This window comes from Carcharhinus amblyrhynchos, chromosome 32 (assembly GCF_965287045.1).
Source record: "Carcharhinus amblyrhynchos chromosome 32, sCarAmb.v2.hapA, whole genome shotgun sequence".
Lineage (NCBI taxonomy): Eukaryota > Metazoa > Chordata > Chondrichthyes > Carcharhiniformes > Carcharhinidae > Carcharhinus > Carcharhinus amblyrhynchos.
In genome coordinates this window covers 19,310,793-19,324,439 of record NC_137355.1, presented here as the reverse complement: position 1 = coordinate 19,324,439, position 13,647 = coordinate 19,310,793, and the positions used below count along the sequence as shown (strand labels likewise).

The 13,647-nt window shown below is 47.7% G+C and overlaps 1 protein-coding gene across 2 annotated transcripts in view; it reads left to right on the top strand.

The window, feature by feature from the left end:
* ttc23 (tetratricopeptide repeat domain 23) overlaps positions 1-8,924 on the top strand; it is a 58,204-nt gene extending 49,280 nt beyond the window's left edge. The window contains exons 10-12 of one of the 2 annotated variants that reach the window (XR_013889770.1): positions 2,661-2,743; positions 6,869-8,074; positions 8,647-8,924. Coding sequence is in view for 1 of the 2 variants with exons in the window: in XM_080216227.1 (XP_080072353.1) it covers positions 2,661-2,743; positions 6,869-6,995 (210 nt within the window). In the remaining variant the exon portion in view is untranslated. Of the gene's footprint in view, positions 1-2,660; positions 2,744-6,868; positions 8,423-8,646 lie in introns of those variants that run through there. The other variant, XM_080216227.1, reaches the window with a different exon arrangement.
* The last annotated feature ends 4,723 nt before the right edge of the window (positions 8,925-13,647 follow it).

The following is a 13,647-nucleotide window of genomic DNA, read 5'->3' as shown; positions in this document are numbered from 1 at the left end:
CCTGGGTGGGACTGTGATGGGTGCAGACTGGATGGGTCAAATTAGGTTAGGGTGTATTGACCCAAACAGGTGCCAGAGTGTGGGAACTAGAGGGGTTTCACAATAACCCATTGCAGTGTTAATGTAAACCTTACTTGTGACACTAATAAATAAATTTTACTTTACTTTAAATGGCCTCCTTCTGCACTGTAGGATTCTATGTTATATACAATATTGTGAGGAGGTTGTGTCAAATGTAATTTGCATTCTTGCTTCAACCCATACAGTTCACACTGTTGTGGAATCAGTCACTAAATTAGTTGCTGTTGACATGTAGCTGATTGGAGCAACTTGATGGTTTGCATCAGACTTTATATATGTAGTGGGTTAATGTTCAAATGTCAAGTGAGATGGACCAGCTGTGTTGAGGACATGTGAGAGCAGCCATATTTAGATTGCTCCCATTGTGGAAGGGTTAACATTGACCAGCGCTTTTGGTCGAAGCTCCAGTTTTAGCCGCTCCGTCATTGCCGGCTGTCCCTTCAGCTACCCGGGCCCCCAGCTTTGGAATTCCCTCCCTAAACCGCTCTGCCCCCTACCCTTTTACCTGGCCTCTGAGATGTTTCTTAAAACCGACCTTGGCTCCTCGCCTGTGCTGAGCTGGCATGAGTAGGAGACTCTCAGATCCCAGGCCACAGTCTCAGAGTAAAGACCCGAGATGGGGAGGAATTGCATCAGCCAGAGGGCGGTGAATGTATGGAACTCACTGCCACACGAGGCCCCTGGAGGTTAGGTCACTGAGTATATTTAAGACAGAGATGGATTGGTTCTTGATTGGCAAAAGGGGTCAAAGGTTACGGGGAAAAGGCGGGTGAATGGGGTTGAGGAACTTATCAGCCATGATTGAATGACAGAGCAGACTTGATGGGCCGAATGGCCTAAATTCTGCTGCTATATCTTATGGCAGATCTCAGCAAGGGCAAAATGGGAATTTCTAATCATAAAATCCCTATGGTACAGAATGAGGCCATTCAGCCCATTGAGTCTGCAACAATAATCCCACCCAGGCCCTAACCCCATATTTACCCTGCTAATCCCCCTGACATTAAGGAGCAATTTAGCAAGGCCAATCCACCTAACTTAAACACTTTGGATTCTAAGGGACAATTTACCAAGGTCAATCCACTTAAGCTACACATCTTTAGACTGTGGGAGGAAACTGAAGCACCTGGAGGAAACCCACGCAGACATGGGGAGAATGTGCAGACTCCACACAGACAGCTGAAATGGAACTTGGGTCCCTGGCGCTGTGAAGCAGCAGCGCCAACCACTGCGCCACCGTGCCGCCTTTTAAGGTTTATTTATTAGTGTCACAAGTAAGGCTTACATTAACACTGCAATGAAGTTACTGTGAAATTCCCCTAGTCGCCACATTCCGGCACCTGTTTGGGTCAATGCACCCTAACCAGCACGTCTTTCGGACTGTGGGAGGAAACAGGAACACCTGGAGGAAACTCACGCAGACACGGGGAGAATGCGCAAACTCCACACAAACAGTGACCCAAGTCAGGAATTGAACCCGGGTCCCTGGCTCTGTGAGGCAGCAGCGCTAACCCACTGTGCCACCTGCCACCTGTCTCAGTCCTGAATGATCAGCCCCTTATCCTGAGACTGTGCCCCCGTGTTTTAAATTCCCCAACCAGCAGAAACAATCTCTCAGCAGCCACTCTATCAAACCCCTTCAGAGTCTTGTAGGTTTCAGATGTGATGGCCTCCCATTCTTCTGAACTCCAGAGAGAATAGACCCAATCTGCACAGCTTCACATCATTGGACAAGCAGAAAGGTTTAGCAAGGGAGTCCCACCAGAATTGAAGCCAGTGGTAGAGTGAAGAAAAGCTTTGACAAAGGGTTTTCTGGACTCGAAACATCAGCTCTTTCCTCTCCTTGCACATGCTGCGCACCTGCTGAAATTTTGCAGCATTTTCTCTTTTGGTAGCTAGAGTGAAGGAAGTTGGGATGCAGGAGAAGCTGGATTTGGGAGAAAGTGGAGGTTTCTGAGGATTGCAAGATCAGTGGGGGTTGCGGTGATGGGAGTGGGTGTGAGGCCATTGGAGTACACTACTGCCATTAGAAAGAACCACCCCCCCCCCGACCTTCCCCCAAGCAGGAGGGAGGTGGTAATATCATTAGATTATTAATCCAGAAACTCAGCCAATGTTCAGGGGACCCCGGGTTCGAATCCTGCCGCGGCAGAAGGTAGAATCTGAATTCAATAACAAGAATCGAGAATTAAGAATCTACTGATGACCGTGAAACCATTGTCGGAAAGACCCCATCTGGTTCCTTTAAGGGAAGGAAATCTACCATCCTTACCCGGTCTGGCCTACATCTGACTCCAGAGCCACAGCAATGTGGTTGACTCTCAACTGCCCTGCGTGGGGCAAGTAGGGATGGGCAATAAATCCTGGCCAGCCAGCGATGCCCATGTCTCACGAGTGAATAAAAAGAAGTCAGTATCTCCATGGGGAGCTGGTAAAAAAAAAGAACAAAAATGTCCAGTTTTGTTCAAATTTGTGTTTGCCATCCAGTTGCAAGTGATAAATGTGCTGATCCAGTTGGACTGGTCGGAGTTGCTGATTGCAGAGTTCTAATTAAATACTTTAATCTCTCTGTTTGGCAGTGCCTGGGGATTCAGACCTTTCTGTATGGGTCACAGCACAAAAAGACAAGAGCCACTCAACAAACAGTCCAGCTCTTATCCAAGTAAGTGACGCCTCAGTGACCAGCAGATCAATGACCCGAGCCAGCTGAAACTATTCGGAACTTTCTAGCGAACTGCACCTTTAACTGTTGCATTGCCGCAGGGCCAGGAACAGTTGAAAAGTTTAATGTGATAGCGAATCATAGAGGCCCAACTTGTCCATGCCACCCTTTTTTCTTAAACCCTAAGCTAGTCCCAATTGTCCGCATTTGGCCCATATCCCTCTACACCCATCTTACCCATGTCTGAATGCTTTTTAAAAGGCAAAATTGTACCCACCTCTACTGCTGCCTCTGGCAGCTCGTTCCAGACACTCACCACCCTCTGTATGAAAAAATCGCCCCTCTGGACCCTTTTGTATCTCTCCCCTCTCACCTTAAACCTGTGCCCCCACGTTAGGTGGGGTGGCCGTGCTAAATTCTCCCTTAGTGTTCCAAAATGTGCAGGTTAGATGGATTGGCCGTGCTAAACTGCCCCTTAGTGTCCAAAGATGTGTAGGTTAGGGGGATTGGGGGTAAATATGTGGGGTTATGGGGATAGGGCGGGAGAGAGCCTGGGTAAAGGTGCTCTGCCGGGGAATGTGTGCAGATCCTCAACGGCCTCCTTCCACGCTGTAGGAATTCTCCTTTAGCTTTAGATTCCCCTACCTTTGGGAAAAGATATTGACCATCTCACTGATCAATGTCTGTCATTATTTTATAGATCTCTATAAGATCACCCCTCAGCCTTCTACACTCCAGAGAAAAAAGTCCCAGTCTATCCAGCCTCTTATTGTCAATGGCTCTCTGCTTGCTAGGTCTACAACTGAACCCTGAAGAACGTGAGATTCTACCCCCTGGGATCCATGCCGGAGCCACTGGTCTGAGCCCAACTGACCAGCTGAGGGTATTGTAGTGACCAGCTCTGATGTCTCTGGGCTCAGAAGGGGGGAGGAATTCGCCAGGGTTCCAGCTCCTGATCTATCCAGTGCCTCCCACAGGGAACTGCCCTCCTTTTGGGATGATTAAAGTCAGCTGTAGCCCACAGAGGAAAGCCTGGGGCCTGTGTGTGGCCTCAATCCCAACACCGGTCAGCATCAGCATGGGGGGAGTGCAGGATACTGGAGCGGGGTGGAAACGTATTAAAAAAAACGTTTTTCACCAGGAAAGCAGTCAGTGGTAGAATATCGGTAACAAATCAGAATCACAGCATTCTTATAGTGGAGAAGAGAGCCATTGAGGATCTGCACCCAGTCCCCGACAGAGCATCTTTATCCAAGCTCTCTCCTGCCCTATCCCCATAACGCCACGCATTTACCCCCTAATCCCCCTAACCAACATATCTTTGGACACTAAGGGAAAATTTAGCACGGCCAATCCACCTAACGGCATAGTAGTTAGCACTGCTGCCTCGCAGAGCCAGGGACCCGGGTTTGATTCCTGGCTTGGGTCACTGTCTGTGTGAAGTCTGCACGTTCTCCCCATGTCTGCGTAGGTTTCCTCTGGATGCTCCGGTTTCCTCCCACAGTCCAAAAATGTGCTGGTTAGGTGCATTGGCCACACTAAACTCTCTGTCTGTGTACCCGAAATGTGGCGACTAGGGGACTTTCACGGTAACTTCATTACAGTGTTAAGGTAAGCCTACTTGTGATTAATAAATAAACTTAGTTATCTTTCCGTGGGAGGAAACCGGAGCACCGGGAGGAAACCCACGCAGACACGGGGAGAGTGTGCAAACTCAACACAGACAGTGACCCAAGGCCGGAATCGAACCTGGGCCCCTGACGCTGTGAGGCAGCAGTGCTAACCCACTGTGCTGCCGTGCCACTTGTATTGTCACCTGGCTGAATGCCAGCATTCTCAAGTCGCACTTCAGCTGACGCTCCAGTGTTGCAATGTGAGACTTGCTGTTTTTAAACCTCCCATTCAGCTGGACAGCAAGATCCCATGGCACAGTCGAGGAGTAGCAGGGCCCTTTTCCGGAGTGCCCTGTCCGTCTCCCCCCCCCCCCCCCACCCCCCAACACCACCACCACCACCACCCACTCCAGCTGCCCTTTGGAAACAAAATCAAATTTATTGATTATTTTACCTCCTGTGCTGGTTGTGAGTGTGCGCGTTGGCATTGTCCCAAATGGCAATAAGGAGTTTGATTTCGATTTGATTTATTATTGTCACATGTATTAACGTACAGCGAAAAGTATTGTTTCTGGCGCGCTATGCAGATAAGGCATACCGTTCATAGAGAAGGAAAGGAGAGAGCGCAGAATGTAGTGCAGCATTATTACAAAAGTTTAAAAGAGCTAAGAGTTCGGTTTTAAGAGTAAAAGATGAAATTTGAGGCTATGTTGGGGAGGGCTCGCAAGAAGTCTCCAAGGTCCAGTGCCACCTTTACTCTGCAGAGCTAGAGAGCAAAGTGAAGGATGACAGAAAGAGGGATAGACCTGGGTGTAGTTGGAAGCCGGGTGTCACAGTGAGATTGCAGATGGGGCTGAGAGTGACAGTGCATGTCTGATATGTGTAAGTATAAGCAGCAGGTGTTTTTATTCGGCAGTGGAATGAGACTCAGAGCTGAGTAAAAGTTTCTTGAGTTATTTCCTGGTGGCCTTGGACAAAGTTTGTTTCGTGCCAGGAATCACTTCCCTCACGTTTGGCTTCCACGCCTCCTATTGTTCAAAATTCTGTAGTTGGAATCACACGATCAAGAGGAAAATGTTACAGGCTCCTGGTGTTCAACGTTGCAGATGTTACTGACCACCTAAGAGACTCTGCCGATGTAGGCATGACGCTCAGTCATCCAGATTCCTGGATGAGTCGTAGCCTGGCTCCAGCTAAACAAAGAACAAAATCAGCCCGGGAAACAGGCCCTTCGGCCCTACGAGCCCACGTCGCCATCTCAACACCACCAGTCCACCTCTCTACCCACGACCCCTGTCTAATGTTTTATGGCCATCCAGATTGAGGGAAACTGATTTAGGGACAATTTATTCCTGCCAATCAGCCTAACAGCACATCTTTGGGGTGTGGGAGGAAACCGGAGCACCGGGACAAAACCCATGCAAGCACGGGGAGAATGCGCAAACTCCCACAGACACCGGCCCAAATCCATGTGTCTGCACAGCAATCAGCGATAGTCACTGAGCTGTCACCTTGCCCAGTATCTTGTCCAGTTTAGGCACACACTAACGACATGAAGCACTAGGCCAATCTCGAACAACCAAGAGCAGCCCCAGTACGACCCATCGTGTGTATGCCCCTCGTTGGACACGAGGTGGACCGACTCAAAACCTGTGAATGAAAAGAGAAAAAACATTATTATCATACTATACCCATTTACATTACCAGGGACGCCCCAATGCTAATGACCCTTATTTAAAAGGATCTCCTATATCCACCCATCTCCAACTCAGTCATGAACCTGTCTAAGTTACTCTTAAAGGACTCTAGCGTGTTTGCCTCCACCAGCTAGGGCACAGACTTGTGGTACTAGGATTGTGCCTAGATCTTGTGGACTAGGAAACTTGCCAACCACACCTTCCCAAAGTGTGGGAGCATGGATGTCAGAATGGACGGCAATGTGCCATGCCAACCCCTTCCCTTCTCCCCTCAGCCTTCCCGAGAAGAATAGCCCCTAAGCTCTCCCTCATGCGAGCTATACTTGACAGTAGCCACTTGCGAAGGGTTCAAGAGAAACTGCCATCAGACTTTGCGGAGGGTAGATTGGCCATGCTAAATTACCCCTCAATGTCCAAAGATGTGCCGGTTAAGTAGATTGGCCATGCTAAATTGCCCCTTATTGTCCAAAGATGTGCCAGTTAGGTGGATTGGCCATGCTAAATTGCCCCTTAGTATCCAAAAAAGTGTAGGTTAGATGAATTGGCCATGCTAAATTTCCCCTTAGCGTTCCAAGATGTGTAGGTTAGGGAGATTAGTGGCATAAATATGTGGGGTTACAGAGATAGAGTCTGGCTAAGATGCTCTATCAGAGAGAGTCGGTGCAGACTCAATGGGCTGAATGGCCTGCTTCTGCACTGCCGGGATTCTCTATGAAATCATTCAGTGAAATGAGAACGTTGGACTGGGAAGAATGCCTTCTGGCCTGTGTTGGGAATGTATTATTAAAATGTTTGTTGTTGACATCTTTCAACAGGTCCCCCGAGGTGGCTGTGACAGAAGGGAAAACTGGAGCAGATCATTTGAAGCAGAGACCTGCATTTTGTGCTGTGGTACCGACACACAGTATATCGGGAGGGACTAAAGCAAATATCTATGATTGACTGATGGATACGGAATGTAACTTGGATGGAGCCCAGCGCCCTGGCACTTCCTTGCCTCTCTTCAGGAGAACTTGGATGCCATTTCTTTGATCATTGATAGCTGTTCTTTCGGCTGCCTGAGACCCAAGCTCTAAAATCGTCCCCTCCCAACCCTCCCCAAAAGCCTCCACCTGTCTACCGTCTCTCCTTTAAGGCACTCTCTCTGGCGGCACAGTGGTTAGCACTGTTGCTTCACAGCGCCAGGGACCCAGGTTCAATTCCAGCCTTGGGTCACTTGTCTGTGTGGAGTTTGCACGTTCTGCGTGGGTTTCCTCCGGGTGCTCCGGTTTCTTCCCACAGTCCAAACATGTGCGGGTGAGGTGGATTGGTGTCAGGGGAATTAGCAGGGCAAATTTACGGGGATCAGGCCTGGGTGGGATTGTTGTTGGTGCAGGCTTTATGGGCTGAATGGCCTCCTTCTGTACTGCAGGGATTCTATTGACAAAGGATACTGGCTCAAACTTTACTGTTCTTTGACTGGGTGGAGTCTGCACATTTTCCCCATGTCTGCATGGGTTTCCTCCGGGTGCTCTGGTTTCCTCCCACTGCCCAAAGATGTGCTGGTTAGGGTGCATTGGCCGTGCTAAATTCTCCCTCAGTGTACCCAAACAGGCGTCAGAGCGTGGCGATAGGGGATTTTCACTGTAGCTTCATTGCAGTGTTAATGTAAGCCTCATTGCAACACTAATTAAAAAACTTGACCAAGCTATTCATTACCTGCCCTATTATCTCCTTAGGCTGGATCGGCACCAGATTTTCTCCGTTAACTCTCCGGTGGGACACTTTATGACGTGTTGCTAAAAATATACATGTTACTTTCATCTGTGTATTCTTCTTTATATTTGCTGAAATTTATTACGTGTGTGAGCTCAGAATAAAACCTGAAAATCCACGTTGAAGGGAATATGAAGCAGTTTTCAATGAGGTTCAATGTGCTTGTTTTATGTAGGAAGTCCCATGGTGGAATCCCGATGGTGGCTGAAGACAAGACCAGATGTGCCAGTGGCAGGTTGTTAATGATGAATGAGAGTTGATGAAACGTAAGCCAAATGTTGTTAAGGATTTAGCTCTACACAGGTTCCTGATAGTTTTACTACTGACTTCTACTTCTCATTTAACTCCAGTGCCAAGTAATGTACACAATTCAATGAATGAAGTGAGGCACTTTGCAGCTTGCAGATGTATAATTTACACAGAATACACAGCACAACAGATCCAGGCCCACGTTTATCCACCACTCAAGTTTCCTCCCAGTGGTTAGCACTGCTGCCTCACAGCGCCAGGGACCCGGGTTCGATTCCCGGCTTGGGTCACTGTCTGTGCGGAGTTTGCGTGTTCTCCCCATGTCTGCACGGGTTTCCTCTGGGTGCTCCGGTTTCCTCCCACAGTCTGAAAGACGTGCTGGTTAGGGTGCAATGGCCATGCTAAATTCTCCCTCAGTGTAACTCGAACAGAGTCCGGAATATGATGACTAGGGGATTTTCACAGTAACTTCATTGCAATGTTAATGTAAGTCTACTTGTCACACTAATAGAATAAAAATAAACATTGATAACGCTCTCAGTAAAACCCGCAACTTTTCTCGCTCACAGGGTTAATCTCCTTTCCTCAGTTGCATCCATGTGATTCACCCCCACCATCCCTTACACAAGCAAGTTCCACATTCTCGCCACTCTGAGTAAAGGGGATTTTGCCGAATTCCAGCAAAGAACAAGGTACAGCACAGGTATGAGCGCTTCGACCCACCAAGCCTGTGCCAATCTTAATGCCCTAACTAAAAGAAACTTGCCCTTACTTGGTCTCTATCCTTCTATTCCCTTCCTATTCATAAGTTTATTTATTAGTCACAAGTAGGCTTACATTAACACTGCAATGAAGTTACTGTGACAGTCTCCGGCGCCGGTTCGGGTACACTGAGGGAGAATTTAGCACGGTCAATGACCTAACCAGCACGTCTTTCAGACTGTGGGAGGAAACTGGAGCATCCGGAGGAAACCCACGCAGATACTGGGAGAATGTGCAGGCTCCACACAGACTGACCCAAGCTGGGAATTGAACCTGGGGCCCTGGCGCTGTGAGTCGGCAGTGCTCACCACTGTGCCACCATGGCTTGGCATTTTAAATATTGTGATAAGTTTGCAAGCTTCATTCTTATTCAAGCTTTGAAATTGAACTGTGGACGACTGGAGTTCCTGAGCCCTGGGGAACCTGGCAGCTGAACTAGAGTGACGCATCCAGGAGGTGAGTTCCTCTGCACTTACCTGGGGATGTAGTTTGTATGTCTGGGAAAAAAAACATTCATAGACATGGCCTATCCCCAGCACAATTCCTCTGCACTTACCTGTACGGAATCCAATCTGATTGCCTGGGAATGCACCTTGTAAAGGACATGCCCTCGTACACAACTCTTCCAATTCTCCCACAATTTTCACCATGGGACCTCCATTCCTCTTATTCTCCTCTGTCCCAAGTTCTCTGACCTCCTTACCTCTGAATTTTCACTCCCAACCCTGTGATCATCCCCTCCACCCCGAGGATTTCTGACCACTTAATTCACCCCCCACCCCCCCCCCCCCCCCCCCGCCCCATCCCACTCTCATGATAGAGTGCCAATAAATAAATTCTCCAATTTAAACCTTTTTTTTGCCGGTTGTATTTTTGCAATTTCTGTGCATTTAATGTAATTTCACAATGTTATACACGTGATTCAGGTTAGCTGATTGAATATTGTAGTTTATAACTTTTTACTTATTCATGGGACGTGAATGCTAGCTCAACATTTATTGCCCATCCTAATTGCCCTGGAGAAGATAGTGATGAGCTGCCTTCTTGAACTGTTGCAGTCCATGTAGTGTAGGTACACAATGGCTGAATGAACACCACTCGACAATCACCAAGTAAGAGTGTTCTCTTCCTGTTGGGGAACATTTCAGCGGTCACAGGCATTCACCCTCTTATCTTTGGTTAAGCGTTCTCCAAGGTGGCCTTCACGATACACGATAGCGCAGTCACTGAGTAGAGACTGATAGCCAAGTTCCCACGCACATGAGGACGGCCTCAACTGGGATCTTGGGTTCATGTCACACTATCTGTGACCCCCACGCCTTGCCTGGGCTTGCAAAATCTCACTAACTGTCCTGACTAAGACAATACACATCTCTTTAACCTGTACTTAACCCTCTCTCCACTCACATTATCTGTACCTTTAAGACTTGATTACCTGTAAAGACTCGCATTCCAACCATTATTTTGTAAATTGAGTTTGTGTCTTTATATGTCCTGTTTGTGAACTGAAATCCCACTCACCTGATGAAGGGGCAGCGCTCCAAAAGCTAGTGGCTTGTGCTACCAAATAAACCTGTTGAACTTTAACCTGGTGTTGTGAGGCTTCTTACTGTGTAGGTACACCTACAGTGATGTTAGGAAGGGAGTTCTAGGATTTTGACCCAGTGACAGTGAAGGAACGGCAATATATTTCCAAATTCAGGACAGTGTGTGTGTCTTGGAAAGCAACTTGGTGGTTTTCTCATGCATCTGCTGCCCTTGTTCTTCTAGATGGTCATGGTTGCATGTTTTGAGGGTACTATTGAAGGAGCCTTGATAAGTTGCTTCAGTGCACCCTGTAGATAGTACACATTGCTGCCACTGTGAATTAGTGGTGGAGGGAGTGAATGTTGAAGGTGATGGATGGGGTGCCAATCAAGTTAGCTGCTTTGTCCTGGATGGCGTCGAGCTTCTTGAGTGTTGTTGGAACTGCACTCATCTAGGCAAGTGGGGAGTATTCCATCACACTCCTGACTTGTGCCTTGTTGATTGTGAACAGGCTTTGGGGAGTCAGAAGGCGAGTTCCTCTCTCCAGAATTCCTAGCCTCTGACCTGCTCTTGTTGCCACAGTACTTACATGGCTAATCTAGTTCAGTTTCTGGTCAATGGTAACCCCCCAGGATGTTGATAGTGGCAATGGTTAAATCTCCCCGGTTGGAGATGGTCATTGCCCGGCATCTGTGTGGCGTTGAGTGTTCCTCACTGCTTATCAACCCAAGCCCGAATGCTGTTCAGATCTTGCTTCATGTGGATAAAGACTGATTCAATATCTCAGGAGTTGCAAATGCTGCTGAGCAGTGTGCAATCATCAGCTAATATCTCAATTTCTGGCCCTATTATGAAAGGAAGGTCATTGATGAAGCAGCTGAAGACGGTAGGGCCCAGGGTCACTACCCTGAGGAACTCCTGCAGTGATGCCCTGGAGCTGAGATGACTAACCCTCCAACTACTACAGCCATCCTCCTTTGTGCCAGGAATGACTTCGTAAGTAGTCTCACAACACCTGATGAAGGAGCAGCACTTCGAAAGCTTGTGCTACCAAATAAACCTGTTGGACTTTAACCTGGTGTTGTGAAACTACTTACTGTGCCTACCCCAGTCCAACACCGACAACTCCACATCATGGTATGACTCCAACCAGGAAAGAGTATTCCTTTGGATTCCCATTATCTTCAGTTGTTCTGGGGCTCCTTGATGCCACACTCGGCATGTTGCCTTGATGTCAAGGGCAATCCCTCTGATCTCACTTCTTGAGTTCAGCTCTTCGTCCATGTTTGAATCAAGGATGTAATGACGTCAGGAGCTGGGCTTCCCAGGACAAAAGAGTTTGGAGAATGTACAGCTGATTAGGATCGAGCTGACTGAATACTCTGAAATTCTCATCTTTTTGCCTTCTCCAAAGTTTCAAATTTATTTATTATTGTCACAAGTAGGCTTACATTAACACTGCAATGAAATTACTGTGGAAATCCCCTAATCGCCACACTCCAGTGCCTGTTCGGGTACACTGAGGGAGAATTTAGCACAGCCAATGCACCCTAACCAGCACATCTTTCAGACTGTGGGAGGAAACCAACGCATTTACGAGGACAGTTCTGGTTACTCTATTATAGAAAGGATATGATTAAACTAGAGTGAGTGCAGAAAACATTTACTAGGATGTTACCGGGATTTGATGGTTTGAGTTATAAGGAGAGGCTGGGTAGACTGGGGACTATTTTCCCCTGGAGCATAGGTGGCTTAGGGCTGATCTTACAGAGATCTATATAATGCAATAATGGTATATATAATCCAACCCATTACATCTCCCTCTCCCTGATTTATTAGTGTCGCAAGTAAGCTTCTATTAACACTGCAGTGAAGATACTGTGAAAATCCCCGAGTCACCACCTCCGGTGCCTGTTTGGGTACACTGAGGGAGAACTTAGCACGGCCAATGCGCCCTAACCCACACGTCTTTCTGACTGTGGAAGGAAACCGGAGAATCTGGAGGAAACCCACACAGACACAGAGAGAATGTGCAGACTCCACACAGACAGTGACCCAAGCCGGGAATTAAACCTGGGTCCCTGGTGCTGTTAGGCAGCAGTGCTAACCACTGTGCCACCGTGCTGCTTACAAGTGAAACTACTGCAAGTCTTAAATATTTGATACAACTTTTCCAACTTCTTCATATGAATTCTGTGGTGCTGCTATTCTGCAGAATTTCAAGGAAGTAAAGGGAACAACTGGTACCTTTCAGATGACAGGGGTGGCATGTTAACACAGTGGTTAGCACTGCGGCTTCACAGTGCCAGGGACCTGGGTTCAATTCCTGGCTTGGGCCACTGTGTGGAGTTTGCATGTTCTCCCCATGTCTGTGTGGGTTTCCTCCAGTGGGTTTGCTCCAGTTTCCTCCCACAGTCTGAAAGACATGCTGGTTAGGGTGCATTGACCCAAACAGGCGTCGGAGTGTGGCGACTGTGGGAATTTCACTAACTTCATTGATGTGTTAATTTAAGCTTTACTTGTGACTAATTAATAAACTTTTAGATTTGAAATACTTCAAAGCCATTGTCTCCATGGTAACATTACATTATACTGCAGCCTAACTCCTGGGTGAAGGAGTAGTCTTTGCAGCTCTCTGAACGGACATATTTTCCAATCTAATAATCTAACAATATTCAGCAGTGACCTTCCAGTGAAATGGTGGTGGATTAGAGGAAATGTCTTCACTTATAAATGAATTTCAATGGGCCATCTGTTCCATGCTAAACGTTGCTGTCATCAAGATGGGACTCAGGAATGCAGCAGTTCCTGTTTCTAGAACATAGACTTGTGCTTCTCCCAATCTCTCCCCAGAGTTACGTGCAAATGCTGGGAAAGTCCCCATGGAGATTATCATAGAATCCCTACAGTGCAGAAGGAGGCCATTTGACCATCAAGTCTGCACCGACCACAATCCCACCCAGACCCTATTCCTGTAACCCCACACATTTACCCTGCTAATCCCCCTGACGCTAAGGGGCAATTTAGCATGGCCAATACACCAGTGGCACAGTGGTTAGCACTGCTGCCTCATAGCGCCAGGGACCCCAGTTTGATTCCTGGCTTGGGTCCCTGTCTGTGCAGAGTCTGCACGTTCTCCCCGTGTTTCCTCTAGGTACTCCAGATTCTCCCCACAGTCCAAATGACGTGCTGGTTAGGCTGCATTGGCCGTGCTAAATTCTCCCTCAGTGTACCTGAACAGGCACCGGAGTGTGGCGACTAGGGGATTTTCACAGTAAATTCACTGTGGTGTTAATGTAAG